Source organism: Oryctolagus cuniculus, chromosome 11, assembly GCF_964237555.1.
Source record: "Oryctolagus cuniculus chromosome 11, mOryCun1.1, whole genome shotgun sequence".
NCBI lineage: Eukaryota > Metazoa > Chordata > Mammalia > Lagomorpha > Leporidae > Oryctolagus > Oryctolagus cuniculus.
The window spans coordinates 83,904,399-83,926,615 of record NC_091442.1 but is presented as its reverse complement, the minus strand read 5'-3'; the positions used below and the strand labels follow the sequence as shown (position 1 = coordinate 83,926,615).

Genomic DNA, 22,217 nt, shown 5'->3' with positions numbered 1-22,217 from the left:
TCAATCAAATACTATGGAAAATATTTGAAATGTGGGCAAGGTGCTTAGATCTAACGGGAACAGTGGGCCAACACTCCCCCAAGCAAACTTGAGAACACCAGGGCATGGTGAGGACATGGAACACTCTCACCAATTCCATTCCAGTTTCCTGACTCTGACCATGGGGGTATTTGTCAAATGCAAACCTGACCATGTCACTCCCTTCATCTCAACGCTGAGTACTGTTTTTGAAACGTGAAAGCAACATCCCTCCCTAATGGCTGGAGTATGAGAGCAGCCACACCTTTAGCGGTGGGGAACACAAGAGCCATGGTCAAAGTTTCTCATTGTCTGACTGCCTCACCCTCACTCTCCTTTAGCATTTATTCTGTAATACATCTTTGTTTACTGCAATATGAAAATAATGTTTAACTACTTCTAACTGCATCTCAAGAAACAAAACTTTACGGAGGGTCGGATGCTGTGTCAGAGAAGGAAAACCCGTTGCCTGTGACATAGACATCTGCCAGTTCAAGTCCCAGCTGCTCCAATTCTGATCCTGCTCCCTGCTAGCGTACCTGGGAAAGCAGCTGGGAATGGCCCGAGTGCTTGGGCCCCTGCATCCACACAGGAGACCTGGAAGAAGCTCCTGGCTTAGGTCTGGCCCAGCTCTGGTTGTTGCAGCCATTTAGGGAGTAAACCAGCAGATGGAAGATTGCTCTCTCTCTCTCTTGCTCGCTCTTGCTCTCGCTCGCTCTCGCTCTCTCCTCCCTCCCTCTCTAACTCTTCCTTTCAAATAAATAAGCTTATAAAAAAAAAAAAAACCTATATGAGGCCAGTCTTGTGGTGCAGCGGGTTAAGCAGCTGCCCACAATATCAGCACCCCACATTGCGGGTAATTAGACACTCAATATCAGCTCTATATCAGATCTAGGTCCCTATTAATGCACCTGGAGAAGCAGCTTAAGATAGCCCAAGTACTCGGGCCCCTGGCACCAAGGCAGGAGACCTTGATGGAGTTCCTGGCACCTGGATTCCACTGTAGCCATCTGGGGAGTGAATTGCAGATGGAAGATCTCTGTTTTTCTCTCTCTCTTTGTAACTCTGAATTTCAAATAAATATATAATAATCAAAAAAAAAAAAAGACACCTTCATTGCCACCATGACTTCTAGTGCTACCTAGCCCATATCCGCCTTCTCTGTGGCACTCCCTGCTGCAGCTTCATATACACAGCGGGCTAGGGAGCTAGTCCAAGCCACCCCAACCTGACCCCTGACACCAGCTCCTTCTCCCACTACTCCCCCCAGCACAAGTCTGTCACCTTTCAAGCTGCTTTCTACCTCTCGAACTTTGATACCCAGGCCCTTGTCCACTTTGGGAAGATATACCCATCCTTCCCAAGCCTACTCGGCTCTGATTTTGCTAAAGTCTGCTCAAGACTCTTCCTCTCCACAGTGTGTGGCCGCGTAGCGGTAAGTGCCCAGTTAATTAAATTGCCCGCGTTTGTTTACCCGGTGTCTCCGCTGCTACCCCGCGCTGTCCCTAGAGGTAGGCCCTAGTTTCTGTCCCCTTAACACCCGAGCGCCCAGCAGAGCCCTGCCACACAGGTGAAGTTGTTTACAGATAATTGACAACCCCGTGGGCAACCAAGCGCCTCGAGAGGAGACCTCAAGGGCGAGGACCGTGCAACTGAAGGGAAACGTTCCCCACTTCCATTTTCTTCTCTGAGCGAAGCCAGGTCCGGACCCCAGGCCCCCGACAGGTGGAACCCAGGCGCCCCAGAAGTTAGGCGGTCTCGGGGTTGGCGGGGATGGCGAGGAAGGCGACTCACCAGCTGGTGGAGGGCGGGTGTCTGCTCTCTAGCGTCTTGGTCCACGGCTTGTACCAGCTGATCTGCTCCGCAGCTTTGCCCCAGAACCGCTCCGGGTCGGCCACCGACGCTGCAAAGTGGGTCTTGTACTCGCCACCCCCGCCCGACGACAGCGCCCTGCAGCCCCGGCCCCCGAGGGCGCCCCACGCACCGGGGGCCACATAAGCCCTGCGGGCCGCGCCCGCCGCGCCCCGGGCCGGAGCGGTCCCGGGCAGGGGCCCCCCGAGGCCCCCGGCGCCGGTGACTTTGCGACACTGCAGCCAAGACGGCTTCATGGGCGCGGTCCTCACCCCGCAGGCGGCGCTGCCCGCGGTCCCGACTTGCGCTGGGTTCCGCGACGACTGGGGCGCTCGAGCCACTGACTGGGACCGGAGGGAGCTCGCAGGGGGCGGGGGCAAATTCCGAGGTGAGCCCGCAGCCCAGAAGTTTGGAAGTCAGGCTCCAGAGTCGCCAGGAAAATCTGACCTGGAGTCGCCGAGAGAGCAACAGGCTGGAGTGGGGGCCAGGAGTGAATGGGAGAGTCGCGGCGGCGGCGTCGTGGCGGGAGGCGAAAGGCGCCCCTCAAGAAATCCAACCCCTTCGTGCATGGCCAACCTGCGGCCTTCCCGGGAAAATCGCCCTCCAACGGCGGCACGTCCGCCCGACTCCCACGCCCACCACGCCCAAGCACTGCTGGGAGGAGTCCAGAGGACCCCCACCTGCTCGCGGTTTCCAACCCATCGAGCGGTGCGCGCCTTCTCTGGTTTATTATCTGCGATGCAGACGGTATCGCCTTCGGCCTACGGCGCAAACCCGCGCTCCTGAGTGTGGCTGGCAGCAAGGCCCCTGAATTGTTCTTTGTTCACTCCTGTAGCCTAGCCCCAATCCTTGATGATTGAAAACACAAGTGGCTCCAGGGCAAGGATTACTCCAGGATTTCCTGACAGCTGAGAGGGTAGGAGGAGTGCAAGGAGGTTGGGCCAATCCAGTTGGAAGTGCCTCCAGGAGTGATTGACGGGGGCCGTTGGGGAGGGTAAAAATGGGATGGGGATTCACCTGCCCACCGGCCTCGCCCACAGGAGTTAGAGGCAGAGGGCAGACTGGAGTTGTTGGGTTTGCTCCCTGAGGTTTGCCCCTCTGGAGTTTCGGTGACTGTCTTTCCAGAAAACAAAACAAAACATGGTTATGGAAACTCTTCCATCTGGATGTTGCTTGCCCCAACTCTGAATAAACTGAAAACCCCTGGAGTGAATTGTGTGATGTGTGAGTTATATCTAATAAAGCTGTTTAAAACAAACAAACAAAAGCACAACAAAGGTAAGAGGTGAGAGAAGATGAGATGACACAAAAGAAAAAAAAAAAAAACGGAAGCTGGGAATATTAAAAGAAAAGAAGTGGCATAGATTCCTAGCTGGGCTTAACAGTCTTCAAGCTCTACTGTAGTTCTCACATGGCTTTAACGTTACGCCAACACATTCTGTGTTGTTGCGACAAAATTCGCTGCTCTAAATGTAAAGCGGTGTATTCCTAAATCTGAGAAGCAGTGCAATGGCCCGGACCCTGCGGAGGGTACCATAGAGAAGCAGTAAAGAAATGACTGCAGGAAAGCGAGTAACGTGGAGATAAAGGCTACACAGGACAGGCATAAATCTAATACAAGAAAGAAAGAGAAAATGCCTTTAAACAGCCACCTCAGCTATTCCCTTTTAACTGTGAGACAATGCACTGGACTTTCCCCTGACACCTACCATCAACTTTATTCCTTCTCAACCTCTCAAATCACATGAGTGTGATGGTGAAAGACAGTCTCATCACTCAAACCAGAGACAAAGTTACAGTTACAAAATTCCATTGATCCCACGTTATCTCCCATCCTATTGCAAAGGTGCCCACTCTAGTCACTTTTATGATTATTTGAGTGCCCACACTGCATGGGGTAAGGTTTATTGGGGTTCATGTGAAGGAAGGATCTGGATGCGCAGTCGTTGGCACATGTGATTCTGATAATAATGCTAAGAAATGGAAACCATAATCCCCATGTTTTCCAATAGAGTTGGGAAAACGTAAGTTGTTTGAGGTCGTGCAGATACCAAGCTAAACAGTCAGGATGCAAGCAGTGTTTGTGCTCAGAGCTTCACAGCCAGGATGCCTGGAGTTACAGGTGTGCCAGGAACTGTTCACCCCCCACCTCACGGTGGAGCACCTGGGGACAGTCCATGCCAGTCCTGTCACATACCCCAGCATACTGTACAAACATCATTTTGTCACAGTGCCACGACTGGAGTAAGCTGGGGAGTCCAATTCCAAAGTCTGTGATTTTCGTATCTGACTATCTCTAAATAAAAGATTACAGACATCCAATAAAATATGACTAATTCAATGCCCATATCCTTTTCTCTTCTTGAAGAAACGCCATGAAAAAGAGAATCAAAGAAGACAGTGGCAGTGATATTTAAAAAATAAAAATCCTCCAAGGACAAAGAGTACAGAAGAGAAGAAAAAGCCAAATGAGAGAATGGAAAGAAGATGGGGCTGGGAGGTCAGTTGAATTTAACTGCCTATGGAGGACAAAAATAGATTACATCCTTAGAAACTTTAACTTGGGAGCTGTGGGTGCCTCTGAGGGTCCAGACTGAAGGTGAGGGTTTAAAAACAAAGGTATGGATGAAAAGGCTGTGAAGAGGCAAAGTTACATTGCTAGACAAAACATTAAGGTCCCCACATTGCCAGCTGGGTCTGCCTCTAGACTGATTGCTACATCGTTTTGTGTTTTGTAAACAATCGTATAGAGCAGATGGTTACTGTGAGCTCCTTCTCAGGCCAAGGGGAGAGCATGAGGGAGGAAGTCACAGGCAAACACCGGCAAGGCAGGGGTCAGAGGGCTGTGGTGTTCAGGCAGAGAAAGGGGTAGCAGCAGACAGACTGTATTGGAGCTAGCCAGCCAGTAGGGAGGTGTAAAATGGTTGTCGAAAGGCACCCCGGGTTCTAGTCCCAGTTGGGGCACCGGATTCTGTCCCGGTTGCTCCTCTTCCAGGCCAGCTCTCTGCTGTGGCCCGGAAGTGCGGTGGAGGATGGCCCAAGTGCTTGGGCCCTGCACCCCATGGGAGACCAGGAGAAGCACCTGGTTCCTGGCTTCGGATCAGCGCGATGCACTGGCCGCAGCGGCCATTGGAGGGTGAACCAACGGCAAAAAGGGAGACCTTTCTCTCTGTCTCTCTCACTGTCCACTCTGCCTGTCAAAAATTAAAAAAAAATAAAATAAAAAAATTTAAAAAAAGCAGGTCAGAGCCTCAAGATAAACCAGTGGCCTTAACATTAAGACACCAGAGCCTGTTGATTGATCACCAAGCACAGGAAGAGCTTAAAATGATTAGCCTTTAAGACTCCCTTTGCATCTCGGTACTGCCACTTACAAGGTGCAAAAACTTGTCTGCATCTGTTTCTTGAGGCTGCTAATCTCACTCCACAGGGTTGTTGCAAGGTACAAATGTGAGCAAATTGCTGGGCATTAGGGCAGTAGAAGATTGAGCTAATTTAGGATAGCAGCAACCCCCGTGAAAAAGCAACCAACCTAAAAAACAACCAAAATCAACTCCTCTATTTCACTATATACGTACCTAAAATTTTATGATCAGAGCATGTCAAAAGAAATTATTTGAATTTGTGATGTGTTATAAACTTTGCACTACTCAAACAATTAAAAAGTATATTTTTTAACTTGAGGGACGGGGTAATCCCAATCTTTTCAATGTTTAAGCCTGCTAAATGAAACTCCAGCTTTTAAATATATAATATTTATTTCATAGTAAGTCAATAATGGTATAATTTATATGATAATTCAAGAGGAAGGAAAGTATCATTTTTTTTTAAATTTTTTGACAGGCAGAGTGGACAGTAAGAGAAAGAGACAGAGAAAGGTCTTCCTTTGCCGTTGGTTCACCCTCCAATGGCTGCCGCGGCCGCATGCTGCGGCCGGCGCACTGCGCTGATCCGATGGCAGGAGCCAGGTACCTATCCTGGTCTCCCATGGGGTGCAGGGCCCAAGCCCTTGGGCCATCCTCCACTGCACTCCCTGGCCACAGCAGAGAGCTGGCCTGGAAGAGGGACAACCGGGACAGAATCCAGCACCCCGACCAGGACTAGAACTCATGTGCCGGCGCCGCTAGGTGGAGGATTAACCTATTGAGCCGCGGTGCCGGCCCGAAAGTATCATTATATTCTTAGGATTGTATCTATGATCTACGTCGTATCTGTTTTCTTTGTATTAATATCACATTAACAAGCGAACTGATGAGAATTGTACTATAGTAATTATGCGTTTGCTGTGACCCAGAGAATCTAACGTATTAATAAATCCTTTAAAATTAAAAAAAGAAGGCGTTTTAAATACCTTAGGCAAGATTGACGCGATTATCTGAGAGACGCTTGCTGGTAAAAAGAAAAAGCAAAATGATGAAGGTGCGGAGAGAGGAGAGCACAGGGAGTAAAAGGCTGAGCATTGCTGTGGAGGGAAGGCAAGAAACTGCAGTCAGAATGCTTGATGCCCAAGGGAAGATGCTACAATCCAGGAAAGCAGAAAGAAATGGAAATGAAAAGAGGTTAAAAAAAAAAAAAAAACAGATCCTATAACTTAACTTTCCCTTTTTACAATTTTTCCCAGGGTTGTACATCACTAGAATATGCTAACTTTTTGTTTGTTTGTTTTTTACTAAAGAGAGGGAAAGAACAAGTGATTAAACAGCACACAATTTTAAAATAAAAAAATAATAACTGTGGAGGCAGGTCTTGGCATAGTGGTTAAGACACCACTTGGAAGTCTCCTGTCCCATATCAGACTGTCTGGGTTTGAGTCCTGGCTCTGCTTCAGACCCCAGAGTCTTGCTAATGTGCACCCTGGGGGGGTGGCAGCTGATGGTTCAAGTTCTTGGCCCCCTGTCACCCACGTGGAAGACCCAGATAGAATTCTTGGGCCCAGCCAACCCTGGCTGTTGTGAGCATTTAGGGAGTGAATTTTAGGATGGAAGATCTCTATTTCTCTCTCCTACCCCACCCCCACCCCACCAACTAAAACTTTAAAAATCAATACATTTATCAGAATAACCATAGATTAACTACCCAGGTCATGCATTCTGCTGGCCATGCATACTTTCACCTCAAATTAAGAAGTGAATGTCTAATGATGTTATTAAAATTTCTGCTTATAACTCTCATACTGCTAGTTTCTCATATAATAGGAAAACTTGGTGAGTACAAGTAGATGTCTTTGCACTTTATCTCTGCAGCAGGTACATCCTGAGCTTTCAGCCTGCAGTAACATTACATATTTATTTTGATTTAGCAAAGCGTTTCTGGAAAATATGCTGATTTTCATGGCTTAAAATATCTTTAAAACTTCTGAAATGAGATGACAGGCTGTAAAGAAATTGTAACTTTTAATTTTGAAGCCTTCCTCTCTTTTCTGATATACTAATTATATTACAAAGAAAAAGGTAGATGAAAGAGTTACTTTAAAACAAATAATATTTCAAAAATATGGAAAGCTGCCCTGTAATTTTGATTCTACCAGCCAAATAAAATAAGAACTTTGATTCATCCACAAGCTTTATTTTTATTTCTGAAGAAAAACTACAACTTAAGAAACTTAGTTTCTATCTGAGAAAAAAAAACTTTAAGGGAATGACCTAAGAAAAAATACTTCTTTTTTAAGACTTTATTTATTTATTTGAGAGGTAGTTATAGACAGTGAGAGGGAGAAACAGAGAGAAAGATCTTCCATCCGTTGGTTCATTCCCCAAATGGCCACAATGGCCAGAGCTATGCCAATCTGAAGCCAGGAGCTTCTTCTGGATCTCTCATATGGGTTCAGGGGCCCAAGGACTTGGGCCATCCTCCACTGCTTTCCCAGGCCACAACAGAGAGCTGTATTGGAAGAAGAGCAGCTGGGACTAGAACCGGCGCCCATATGGGATGCTGGCGCCGCAGGCAGAGGATTAACCCATAATACCATGGTGCTGCCCCCAGAAAATATATTTCTAATGTTTTTTTGTTCAAGTTCTTGATCAGTTTGTGCTTTATTTTCCCTCTGCCTAGAAGCTTGCCAAGGAGGAAAAAAAGTCTCCTCAATGTAGTTGTCAATGATCAATAAAAATTACTAATATTTTAATCAAATCACCAAAATGTTTGAGTGTCATTTGATTCTACTATGGAGACAATTCCTAAGGAATTGCCCTCTTCCTGTTTCACATTCGTAAATTAAAACCACTGCATGGTACTCAAATATCTGTAATAGTACTTTATAAGAAATAATCTCATTGTCATGGTAACAAATGATAACAAGGAAAAGAAATACCATTTTTCATAACATTTTTAAACATAGCTGATTGCCAAGCATTAATTTGGGTCACTAAATTTTATGCATCTTTGTATGGTGGAGATAGGGTATGTGAATATGAAATTAAACTAGAAAATAAAACTTAAAGACAGTTTACCAAAATAGCCCATGCTCTTACATAACAAAGAAGTGTGCAGTAGTTTGGGGAACTGTAAAAACAGCACAAAGATTTCAGCTAAAGTATTGCTATTTACTGAAGGGAACAGAAAGAGAAAGAAATTATTTCATTTAGATAAGTCATGGAATCAGTTTTGAATGTACTTATCAGAAAAGCAGCATGGGAAAGAAAACTATAAAATATGAATGTGTTGGGTATCAGAATGATTTTAATGCAACCTGCCCAATATTTAGTTGCGCAGCTTCTCTCTGGTCCTATTCCCATACCTCCAAATCTACTACAACACTAAACCCTGGGTGACTATAGAGTGGTGTGATTTTAAAAAAAGAACAGCAAGCTATCTGGACCCCTTTGTCCAACTATTATTCTGATAACACATTTAATTGACTCCTGTGGCACCTTCTTAGTTTGCCTATTGATACAACATCCTATGTATTCTTAGAGTTGAGTAACTAAGTGTTGACAGCTGACTTATGATGTCTTGTTTTATTTTGCTTTGTTTTTCATCTCTCATCTTGGCTTTATTCAGCTAATGGGATAGGAAAAGGAAAGACTTGGGAGACCACTTGAGGATGTTAAAAGTTTTGACTAATTTTATAGGATGTCTGTTTTAATAAGAATGTTTTTATCCCATATGTGCACCAGTTCAAGTCCCCACTGCTCCACTTCTGATCCAGGTCCCTATGAATGAGCCTAGGAAAGCAGCAAAAATGGTCCAAGTCCCTGGATCCCTACACCCACAAAGAAGACCCAGAAGAAGCTCCTGGCACCTGATTTTGGACAAACCAGCTCTGGCAGCAGTGACCATTTGGAGAGTGAAACAGCAAATGGAAGATTTCTCTTTATCTCTCTCCTCCTCTCTCTATAACTCTGACTTTTTTTTTTTTTTTGCCAGAGTGTCTTGGCTTTCCATGCCTGAAATACTTTCATGGGCTCTTCAGCTAGATCCGAATGCCTTAAGGGCTGATTCTGAGGCCAGAGTGCTGTTTAGGACATCTGCCATTCTATGAGTCTACTGTGTATCCCGCTTCCCATGTTGGATCGTTCTCTCCCTTTTTGATTCTATCAGTTAGTATTAGCAGACACTAGTCTTGTTTGTGTGATCCCTTTGACTCTTACACTTATCAGTGTGATCAATTATGAACTGAAATTGATCACTTGGACTAGTGAGATGGCATTTGTACATGCAACCTTGATGGGATTGTATTGGAATCCCCTGGCATGTTTCTAATTCCACCATTTGGGGCAAGTCCGATTGAGCAAGTGGAGCAGTGGGGACTTGAACTGGTGCACATATAGGATTCCAGTGCCATAGGGGTGGCTTTACCCATTACACCACAATGCTGGCTCATGAATTTGTCTCTTGAAACTGCCTTTGCTGTATTACATATATTGTAGTATGTTATGCTTCCATTTTAATTTGTTTCAAGAAATTGTTAAGCTTCCTTGTTTCCTGCTTTATTCAATGGTATTCAGGAATTTCTTAATTTTCATGTATTTTTGCAGTTTCTGAGGTTTCTGTTGTTCTAGTTTTGTTACAATGTGGTCAGTAAAGATACTTGACATAGTTCTATTCTTTTAAGCTTATCGAGAGTTATTTGTGAACAACCATCTGAACTATCCTGGAGAAAGTACCATGTGCTGTTGAGAAGAATATGTGTTCTGTAGCTGTTGAATGGGAAGTTCTGTATATGGCTATTAGGTCCAGGTGATTTAAGATGCAATTTTACTCTCTTGTTTCTTTGTTGATTTTCCATCTGGATGATCTGTCCATTTCTGAAAGTGGGGTGTTAAAGTTCCTTACTATTATTGTATTACAGTCTCTCTCTCTCTCTCCCTTTAGGCCTATTAATATTTGCTTTTTACATTTGAGTGCTCTGCTGTTGTGCATATGTATATATATTTAATATATATTTACAATTGTTATTTCCTCTTGCTGGGTTGAACCCTTTACCATTATTATTAATGACTTTCGTTATTTCCTTTTATTGCCTTTGATTTAAAATCTACTTTTTCTGATACAAAAAAATAAGAATGTTTTTAAATTTCATAAGGACTTTCAGAGTATACTCAGAATTTCCAGTAAAATTTTTTGTAACAAAGAATTCCAGTTGGCATCTCTTTGTTATTTGCTGCACTTGCATATCTTAAAAAATTCAATCATGTGTGTTCCTTGGCAGGAATATAAAGTTTATTCCTTTATAGCTATATGCTAATAAATTTGTGTACATATAGTTTATCTATCCATAGCATTATACAACTTACTCCCACCAAAACTGGTTATGAGCCTCTTATCAACTAACTATTATAAACCAATTCTCCTATTTTGAAGAGCAGATAGGAGAAGTTTTTGTTTAGACACTTTCTCCTTATTATTATTATTTTGTAACCTCAGACTTCCAAGTATTATTACAGGGCTCTGCCAGAAAATTCCAGTTACTGAAATCTGTCCCTGGTGTCTCTGTTACAACACCAGGAGGCAGTAGTACAAAGGCGTGAGTTTACTATAGACAAGTGCTATAGTTACACCTTCAAACTAACTCTGTGTATGTGTGTCTGTGTGTGGGGGTGTGTGTGTACACAAGGACTAATTTCTGCAGTCTTCTTTTTGACATCTCTAAAACCTACTCCTTTGTCACTTCTTCAGTGAATATACAGGATGACCTGCAAACTCAAGGCCTCGCCTGCAGGCTTCCTTACCTCCTATCACTCGTTTAATCAGCAGGTATTCACTGCGTGTCTCTCACCATGCTCAGCAGGATTCCAAGAACACAAAGAACACCTTTTAAAGAGGCTAAGAATCTATCACTGTTGCCAGGTAGATCACAATATTCAGGAGAAAAATAAGACAACAAATGCCATACCTTTTGTTAGGCCTTTTGGAGGTGAATGAACAAGCAACAATGAAAGAATATGGAAAAATCCATGTTGAAGGTGAAAATAATTACTTCAAAGCATAGTCATTTGTATTATTCTCCTCAAAATCTGTCAATTGCTCCCCATTGCCTACAGTTAAAAGTACAATATCTCTTTTGCTCACCTAGGGTGCATTTGGAAATGAGAAGTATATTCTTGCTGTTTAATAAAGTACCCCATAATGTAGCAGCTTAAAACAGAAAATAGTTATTATTATATCATATTAGTTTCTGTAGGTCAGATGGCGTAGCTGGGTCACTCTGGTTCTAATGAGGTGGCAATCAGGATTTTGGCCACAGCTACAGTCATCCGAGTGAGCAGGAGAATATGACACCATGCTCACTCATGGGATATTGGCAGGAGGCATCAGTTCCATAGAACTGTTCAGAGGAAGCTGGCTTTTTCCAGAGTGCGATGAGTCGTGAGAGAAGTGTGTATACGTGTACCTTGGAAAGAGAAAAAGACAAGGGAAGAAAGGAAAAGAGGAGGAGAGGGGAGGGGAGGCAGGGGGAGAGAATAAAAGAATTCTTTATAATCCAGTCTCAGAAGGGACTATGATGACATCAAGTCTGGAAAATGTACATTATGAAAAATATGCATTATAACTTTTAACAATTTTTATTTATTTATTTTTTGACAGGCAGAGTGAACAGAGAGAGAGAGAGAGAGAGAGAGAGAGAGAGGTCTTCCTGTTCCATTGGTTCACCCCCCAATGGCCACTGCGGCCGGCGCGCTGCAGCCGGCGCACCGCGCTGATCCGAAGGCAGGAGCCAGGTGCTTCTCCTGGTCTCCCATGGGATGCAGGGCCCAAGCACTTGGGCTATCCTCCACTGCACTCCCGGGCCACAACAGAGAGCTGGCCTGGAAGAGGAGTGACGGGGACAGAATCCGACGCCCCGACCGGGACTAGAACCCGGAGTGCTGGCTCTGCAGGCGGAGGATTAGCCTATTGAGCTGCGGTGCTGGCCTTAAAAATTCTTTAAATATTTTTTTTGAGAGTAAGAATGACAAAAAAGTTTATGGAAAGCTGTTTATTATGAAAACCTATGCATAGATTTCAAAAAGAATTACATCAATTGAAACTTGTGTTTTAGTTCCATTTTCCGCCAGCTCTTTGAAGCACTCTCATGTTTATCACTTCTGCCTTGTCCCTTGGCTACACAGCCCACGCCTGATACAATGTGGAGGAGACTATGCAAGGGGATGAAAAGCAAGAGTCTGGAAGACTGGGGGCCATTCTGAGGTTAGTGAGTAAAAGTAAGGACATTTTCTATTTATTACAATGACTTTATTGACACAGGTATAGGAAGGATGGTGAATATTAAAATTTTTGTACAGAAATGAATTGTAGCCTTTTACCAAAATGCCAACTCCGCTACCAAACAGTTCTTCACCATACCCACCTCTACGTTCTGAAAACACTGCCTTTTCTCACATGCATATGTTTGTGTTCAGTCATATCTGGTTTCCTCCAAGTCCCTGTAAAATCCCATTCTGATCACGAATCTCCCTTCTGGCTGCAGTGCCTTGCTCACTCTGGCAACATTTCGAGCTCCCCCTTCAGAACTTAGTTCAAATATCTTGTTTTCCTGGATGCATTCCCTGATCTCATTAAGCAGAATGTGCACTTGCTTTTCTCTGCTCTATTCACATCTTTGTTACAGCATTTTCACAGCGATCTAGTTACTCCTTTAGCAATTCGTAGAAGACTCTGGGCCCCTGCAGAACCATGTTTTCAATCTCAGTGTTCCCATATTTTATACTGTCCCAGCAAATTACAAACACCTCTTAATGCAAGTTAGTTAAGTGAGTAATTATTAGTGTGTTGTCTGTGTATGCGTACATGTGTGTACAAGAATGGTGCAAATTATGAGGCCCACGCTGTGGCGTAGTGGGTAAAGTTGCCGCCTGCACTCAGCATCCCAAATGTGCCCCAGTTCAAATCCCAGCTGCTCCACTTCTGATCCAGCTCCCTACTAATGCTCTTGGGAAAGTTCTTGGGCCCCTGCACCCATGTGGGAACCTGGATGAAGCTCCTGACTCCTGGCTTCAGCTTGGCCCAGCCCTGGCTGTTGTGGCCATTTGGAGAGTAAATCAGCAAATGAAAGCTATTTCTCTCTCTCTCTCCCTCCCTCTCTCTCTCTCTCTCTCTCTCTTTCTCTCCCTCTCTTTCTCTGCTTCTGCCTCTCCTTCTCCGTCTCTGCAACTTTGACTTTCAAATAAAACAAATATGTTTTTTTAAATGAATGTCACAAATTTAAAAAAAGGGAAATTAGTCTGGTATCTTTCAACCCAGACTGTGTTTTCTTAAATTTCTTACCTATTATGGTCAAAATTTACCTTGTCTGTAGTTAAATACATTTTCCCCCCTCTGAAAGTCGTATTGAAATATAATTCCCATTGTGAGATATTAAGAAGTGGAAGCAGGTGGGACTGTTAAGAGGTAATTGGGGGCAGGGGCGGCACTGTGGCTTAGCGGATCAAAGCCCTGGCTCATGGCACCAGCATCCCAATTGGGTACCGGTTCGAGTCCTGGCTGCTCCGCTTCCTATCCAGATCCCTGTCAATGCACCTGGCAGAACAGTGGAGGATGTCCCAAGTCCTTGGGCCTCTCTCCACCAACATGGGAGACTTGGAAGAAGCTCCTGGCTCCTGGCTGTTGTGTCATTTAGGGAGTGAACTAGAGATAGATGACCTCTTTCTCTGCCTCTACCTCTCTGTCACACACGGTGTTCTGTTGCACAGTGGGGTGAACAAACATAATATTAATGCATTATATATTACAAAAAAGCTAAAAGGAAGGATTTTGAATGTTTTCACCATAGCAAAATGGTAAGTATATTAGGATATAGATATGCTTACATTGCTTCAAGCATTACATAGTATATACATATATCAAAATATCACATGGTAATCCACAAATATGTAAAGGTTTTATGTGTCAATTAAGAAAAAAAAAAGGCTATCATCAGGTGTGGCCCCAAGCTTACATCAGAATTGTGGGGAGCAACTCGGACTAGACTGTTACTGGAATTAAGACTTATTCTATGCATCTGCTCTCCCACAATATGGCGCTGGGAGAGGAGGAAACAGCTTCTACACAGCTGCCTCCAGTTCAACCAATAAGCAGCAGGAGCTGCTCCTGATTGGAGGAGAGCAGCGTACTCGGCGTGTGGGTAGCAGAGTTGGGATTGGTGGAAGAGGACTATAAAGGAGGAGAGAGACAACATGCACCAGGAACATCTATCTGAAGGAACACCTGTGCAGCCCCCGAGAGAGCCGGCCGGCGGTGTGCCGCTCCCCCGCGGAAGTGGGGAAAGTGGCAGGGGGAACCACCCTTCCACGGAGGTGGAAGGGTCGGTAGCCAACCCGGGAAGAACCAGCAGCAAACCCGGGGAGGGCCGAGCAGACAAAAGAACAGCGCAGGGTTTAGTGTCGTTCCTCCGCGAAGAGGGGGAGCGACATAATGGTGCTGTGACTTGGATAGGAAACCTAGGCAGGGTTTAGTGTCGTTCCTCTGTGAAGAGGCGGAGCGACAAGAATAATGTGCCCAAACAAACCTCTTACAATTTATCCAATCTGTGGTATTGTGTTATTAGCAACAGAAAATGATTAGGTCACCTTCATTATGCATAATGTTTTCTTAAATAAAAGTTCTATGCCTTTGCCTAAAGGACAACTGAAAGTTTGTTTCATGGGTCACACCTACGTAATTTAGGGGGTGCCTCATATTTGATATACTTATCTCTCAGAAAATACCTATGTTAGAGTTCAAGTTTCTATGCAAATCAAGAAAAACTAATCTTGCCTCAATTCATTTTATAATGTTTAATAACTGTTAGAGATAATAAAATGCTCAATGTGTTATATCTAAGAATATTTTATAAACTGGATCTGCAATAATAGGATCAAACATTAGCATCTTAGAAGTTAATACTAGCACCAAATGGACTAAGTTATGGGGAACAGCAATCTCAAGGCTATGAAAAATGAAGCTTACTTTTACAACAGAGTTCATGTGATATACAGAGGAATCATCCTGAGGAATATCTTTTTTTTTTTTTTTTTTTTTTTTTGACAGGCAGAGTTAGACAGTGAGAGAGAGAGTGACAGAGAGAAAGGTCTTCCTTTTTCCGTTGGTTCACCCCCCAACCAACATCACATTGGCTTGCTGTGCCGATCTGAAGCCAGGAGTCAGGTGCCTCCTCCTGGTCTCCCAAGCGGGTGCAGGGCCTAAGGACCTGGGCCATCCTCCACTGCACTCCCGGGCCACAGCAGAGAGCTGGACTGGAAGAGGAGCAACCGGGACAGAATCTGGCGCCCCAACCAGGACTAGAACCTGGGGTGCCGGCGCCGCAGGCGGAGGGTTAGCCTATTGAGCTGTGGTGCAGGCTAGGAATATCTTATTTAACTGAATAAGCTATATTATTTAGTAACCACATATTGCTTGCGAGATTTGCTCCTGGTATTAGATTCCTGAGTTGTCTGCTTTTGTGAATTCCTGTCTAAGGAAGGTTCAACTGGTCAGTAATGGTTGTGACCTGATTGGTTTAACCTAAAGCTTCCAACTGCTAAGTGTATTCCCAGGTCTTCACCTGCTCCCAGAGACTTCAGCCCAGAGATATTCTGCTTTGAGGCATGCTCAAATTCAATGTGTATTCACTGATTTAAAGAGTCTTTTTAACAGATACATCAAGCATACACAGGTAGCAAAGTAAAAAAGACAGACTTTTTTTTGCCAAATATCATGAGATTTATATTCTGTGATCATAGATATAAAGTTTAAAGATGAGAACACCATAACACCACAAATGGATTTGATTTTAGACATGGCAATGGACTATAACAGAAAGAAAACAAAGTAAGTGGCAAATGGATGATTTTCTTAAGAAGGTGGTATTTACACTGAGACCTAAATTATAGACAGGAATCAGCCATGTGAATACGGAGTGGGAGAATTTTAGGTGCAGGAACAAAAACAGCAACAAGTGAAAGATCCCTGGTCAGAATGGACTTGATGAATAAGTATAATTGGGCACACTGGAAGGCGGAGAGGCAGTTTGAGAGGTAAGAGTGGCTGGATCATGAAGGACCTTACATATTACAGAAAGAAGTATAGATTTTACACTACATGCTGTTGAGAGCAAGTAGATAGATTTCAGGAACAGGAGTGATAGTATCTTATTTCTGTTTATAAAGTTTTATGATTTGGATACTTCTTGTGCTGGTCTTCCATCTGCTGGTTCAATACCCAGTTGGCCACAACAGATAGAGCTGAGCTAATCCGCAGCCAGAAGCCAGGAGACTCCTCTGGCTCTCCCACGTGGGTACAGAGGCCCAAGGACTTGGGCCATCTTCCACTGCTTTCCCAGGCCATTGCAGAGAGCTGGATCGGAAGTGGAGCAGCAGGGACTCGAACTGGCACCCATATGGGATGCCGGCACCGCAAGCGGTGGCTTTACCCGCTGTGCCACAGTGCTGGCCACATGCTTAATTCTTCAATTCTTAGTATGTTAATTCCTCTTTGAATCCCATATTGGAGAGTTATAAGGGAACTACCACCACCACCAAAACTAACATGTCAAATCCCATTTTACATTTTTTAAAAAGCTCAAGGATAGTTGAGTGGGTTTTGTCTAATAAAAACAAAAGCAGGTTTAACATGCCCAAATGATGCCCAATATTCCTCACTGGCTCAATGTCTCATTGATTATTATTTTGCACACTAGAGTGTACTCAATGACTGCTCTAGGCCCTGAGCATCCAGCTTGCCTACGAAAGATAGCAATCCTACACAAAAGGTCAGTAACTTTATTCATACCCCTTTCTTCTTCCACCTCCACCCCAAAATATGTCTTCTTTGATATAATTAAGAAATGTGTTTTTTTTCCATTTATGTTCTCTGTAATATTCAAACATTAAACACAAACAAAAAAGCTACATTACATAGATGACAAAAAAAAAAAAAAAAAAACCAGAAAGAATCACAGCTCAATCACAGCTCAGTGCCTCCTTTATGTTTTGTCTACTTCAGCTTACACTATTTAGGAACTGAATTAAGCCTTTCCTTTGGTCAGTGGGCAATACTATTTTGAGTGATACATAGATCACAATCAATAATTGAATTAAAATTCTAGCTTATAAATACAAAATCTATATAAACATAAAAAACTTACTCTTTGGAGGATCATATGAGACATAATACAAAATGGATTAACTTTACCCCTACATATTTATTATCTACCATGTGTGCAATGACCATTGATTTTAGTAGTGCTGCACAAAGCAGCACCCTAAGATTCCATAGAAGGAAAATAAATTTGATGTTGTAAATGCATTTGGGGTGATTAAAAAAGCACCTTGCCAATTAAGCTGTAATTGGGATACATAATGAAATTCTTCAATTTTTATGAAAGTAAAAATAATTATGTAAAGACTTGCAGTAACAACAAAATTAACTCAAGCCTAGGGATTTGGTTATGTTGTATATAACTTATTAGCTATCACATTTTATTCATAATTTTTGTAACTCTCAAATCTTTTTTCCATAAAACTATTATAAAGTAACATTTATGTGACTTGCTGTAAAATATATTTTAATTTCTTCAAAATAAAATTCTGCAAATGTTTAACTGAACTGTTACGATTTTACTTTTGCTAATTAGATCAATAATTCATGCAAGATTTGGAACTAAGAAACTCCAGTTTTATACACAATACTCTTCTTTCGCCTCCCCAAAATACATTTAATCATTTTGATTTAGACAGACAATGATAGGGGGCCGGCATTGTGTGGCATAGTGGGTAAAGCCGCCGCCTGCAGTTCCAGCATCCCATATGGGTGCTGGTTTGAGTCCCAGCTGTTTCACTTCCGATCCAGCTCTCTACTATGGCCTGGGAAAGCAGTAGAAGATGGCACAAGTCCTTGGGCCCAAGTGGGAGACCTGGAAGAAGCTCCTGGCTCCTGACTTTGGATTAGTTCAGCTTCAGCCATCTAGGGAGTGAACCAGTAGATAGAAGTCTCTCTCTCTCTCTCTCTCTCTCTCTCTGCCTCTGCCTCTCTGTAGCTCTGCCTTTCAAATAAACAAATAAGTCTTAAAAAAAAGAAAAAAGAAATCTAATGATCAGAAAGCTTGCAAAGGGGGTAACCCACTCCACATTTCTTTGAAGATGCAACATTGATTTTATTTTTTTTTATTTATTTTTTTATTTTTTTATTTTTTTTGACAGGCAGAGTGGACAGTGAGAGAGAGAGAGAGAGAGAGACAGAGAGAAAGGTCTTCCATTGCCGTTGGTTCACCCTCCAATGGCGCCGCGGCCGGCGCGCTGCGGCCGGCGCACCGCGCTGATCCGATGGCAGGAGCCAGGAGCCAGGTGCTTTTCCTGGTCTCCCATGGGGTTCAGGGCCCAAGCACCTGGGCCATCCTCCACTGCACTCCCTGGCCACAGCAGAGGGCTGGCCTGGAAGAGGGGCAACCAGGACAGAATCCGGCGCCCCTACCGGGACTAGAACCCGGTGTGCCGGCGCCGCTAGGCGGAGGATTAGCCTAGTGAGCCGCGGCGCCGGCCCGCAACATTGATTTTAAAAAAAGTCACATTAGAATCCATTGTTATGCAATCAAAAAATATTTACTAAGAGCCAAAAAGCATGACAATTAAAATGTAAACTTTTTGGTAACTTCCAGCTTTTAAATAAATATGACCCAAGACTTGTTTAACAAACTTAAGGTGTATATTACGAAAATACAATTGGTCAAAACACAAATGTGAACACTGATAGGAAACATGTGAAGCTAATACTATCTAATACTATCCATGGTGAGAGAAACAGAGAAAGGAAACTTTAAAATGTTTTCAGACTGTATAAATTTCTCCAGTCATTATAGCCTCTCATGTGGGCAGAACACATTGTAAATCCCAGTTCATCAAAGACACAAGGGTATAAAAGGAAAGATCGGGAAGAAATTATTATGACATAAAGGTCAAGAACGCCTACTTTTCAGTCAGAAAGTTTTTGATTTCAGCCCTCACTTTGTCCCCCAGAAGGTTTGAGATTTGGTCAAGTTTTTCATTCCTAGATTCCTATGGGAAACAAAAATAATAATAGTAATACTGCCAAGTGAGACAATGCATGTCAAGTGTTTGGTACAGTGCTTAGTTCATAGTCGGTATTAAATAGACAGTGATTTCAATTCATCACTGAAGCTATTTTTATTAGGCACCAGCTATGTTCCAGACATTCTGCAGCCTAATGGAAACATAATAGGACCAAGATTACTGTCATAGAACTTAACATTAATTAATTATAAGTAAGTGCTGTCAGAGTATGGGAACTATGATTATTCTTAGAAAATGAAGGGAAGTAAACTGGAGAACGATGCTCAGAGGAGACAAATGTTAAGACAGGAGCAGACAGAAGTCAAGCAGGAAACCATAAGGCAGAAAAATGTTTGAAACAGAGGAAACAGCACGTTAAATGGTTTCAATCTTTTTTAGAGCATATGCTTTTCTCATCTGCATCTGTAGTTATTCTTATGTGCTGTGACCTCTGTTGGAACCATTCCTCTGACTCTTTATTCTCTATCTCAGCCCACCTCACCCAAACATAGCGAGAAGTAATGGTCCAGTGAAAAGTATTCAGTGGGGCGGTGCTGCATAGTGGATCAGTCCTTTGTCTACGCACTGGCATCCTATATTGGCACCAGTTCGAGTTCCCCTGCTCCAATTCTGATACAGCTCCCTGCTAATGTTCCTGGAAAGTAGAAGATGGCTCGTGGGTCCCTGAACCCATGCAGAAGACCCAGATAAAGATTCTGGCTCCTGGCTTCAATCTGGCCCAGCCCTCTCATTGTGGCCATTTGGAGACTGAACTAGCAGATGGAAGGCTTCTCTTTTTGCCTCTACCTCTCCCTTTCTGTAACTCCGCCTTTTAAATAAACAAAAAAATCTTTTTTTTGTAAAAATTGAAGTTGTTAAGACTTAGAAGGTTGAATTAATGTTTAACAAGCCAATAGAGGAATATGGAATGTATCTTCAGGGGCCACAGGAAGTCACTGAAGGTTTCAAATGCACGTGCATATTTATGTGTGTGTGTGTGTGTGTGTGTGGGTGAGAGAGAGAGAGAGAGAGAGAGAGAGAGAGAGAGAGACTGACTCTTGTCCCTGGAGGTTGATATTTCCATGCTGAGAAAAGCAGACCCACAGATGAAATGGCTCACAATCTGCGGGTACCAGCCTTGACTGAAGTTTCACATAGCCCCATGGTCAGTGCGTAACCAGTATCTGCTGTGGCGCTCGACTGTTTCATGTGCGCAGAGTGTAGTTGAAGGTCTAAGTCTACAGAACCTGCAAACTGCAAGATAGAGTAAAAGCAGTAGTGACAATGGAAGCATGACTGTATTAGAGAAAACTCACAGAGGTTTGGATGGCAAATTTTGGCCCAAGAAATGGACTACATTTGTCACAAGTAGAAGAGAAATTAGGAAAATAATTTCAGTTGTTTTTTGCACCCCAAATAAACTCCAGATTCCTCAACTGAACTACAAAGCTCTTCATGACCTAGCCTTTCTTTAGTTCCCCTGCCTCATCTCGTATAGCATCCACTAGTTGTTCCTTGCACTTTGTTTCTTTATTGCCTTATACTTGGTTATCACCTCCTCCTGTTACACACATTGCTTCATTTTTTCTAGATCATTATTTTCTTATTTGTTTTGATAATTCCTACTCAGCTTTCAGATCTCTTCCTGTGCATTGCCTCTTCCACTGCCATTGCACATACCACACTTTGCTCTAATAAACTGTAATTCTCGCCGGCGCCGCGGCTCACTTGGCTAATCCTCCGCCTGCGGTGCCAGCACCCCGGGTTCTAGTCCCGGTCGGGGCTCTGGTTCTGTCCCAGTTGCTCCTCTTCCAGTCCAGCTCTCTGCTGTGGCCCGGGAGTGCAGTGGAGGATGGCTCAAGTGCTTAGGCCCTGCACCCGCATGGGAGACCAGGGGGAGGCACTTGGCTCCTGACTTCAGATTGGCACAGCGCGCCAGCCTAAGCGGCCACTTGGGGGATAAACCAATGGAAAAGGAAGACCTTTCTCTCTGTCTCTCTCTCACTGTCTAACTCTGCCTGTAAAAAAAAAAACAAAAACCTGTAATTCTCTGAGTATAAAGATCTGACTTACCTTCATATCCATGATGTCTAATGATATCTAATATCATCATGCTACATAGGATGCATTTAATAAATTTTGGTGGTGACTCTATCTGATTTGCCAATTGACCCACTAAGTGAAGGAGATAGTGAATGAATAAGATAAAATAAAACCAATCTCAACAGAATGCACAAAAGAAGGAAGAACAGGATTCTGTTGGTGTTTTATTCATAATGTTTGTAAAGAATCTATCATTCATAATTATCTGAATTTTAATCTTCACAAAACCTTGCTAAATAGATATAATTATCTGTTTTATAGTAAAGGAATTTGAATATCAGAAAACTTAATCTCTTACTGAAAATTTATGTGATGATAGATAGGAAAGATTGGATTAGAATCAAATCAGAAACTTTTAAGAGATTGAGGTGGGGAGAAAAATACAAACACATAAATATTTTTAAAGAGTTGTAGAAGACAGTTTACTTGGTAGACTCACTGGCACGGATATTTAAAGTGACATAAATACAATCATGTTCTACCTTGTTGTAAGCATTTGCACCAAAATAAATGTATCATTTAATTCCATTTTCCTAAAACTTTTTAAAAGAATTGTTGCATGCTCTTCTCTGATGTAAGTATAAACTTTGCTGATGTTAAGCAGTTTTATGAAAATGATATGATGAGTGCATTTATTAAAGCTTGGTAATATAGGAATGGGGTGTTATGATTTTACTAGGATTGGAATCTAAGATGAAAGCATATACTTCTCTGCTTAGGACATGTGGTAATGAGTTATTACAGTATGTGCAAGCTGAAAGC

General features: G+C 43.1%; 1 protein-coding gene across 2 annotated transcripts in view; it reads right to left on the bottom strand.

The window, feature by feature from the left end:
• Positions 1–22,217, bottom strand: part of ACSS3 (acyl-CoA synthetase short chain family member 3) — a 368,594-nt gene that overhangs the window by 201,986 nt on the left and 144,391 nt on the right. Inside the window, exon 1 of one of the 2 annotated variants that reach the window (XM_002711267.5) lies at positions 1,813–2,256. The exons of the other annotated variant lie outside the window; for it this stretch is intronic. Coding sequence (XP_002711313.2) covers positions 1,813–2,126 — 314 coding nt within the window. The 5' untranslated portion in view covers positions 2,127–2,256. Of the gene's footprint in view, positions 1–1,812; positions 2,257–22,217 lie in introns of those variants that run through there. 2 annotated transcript variants of the gene reach the window in all.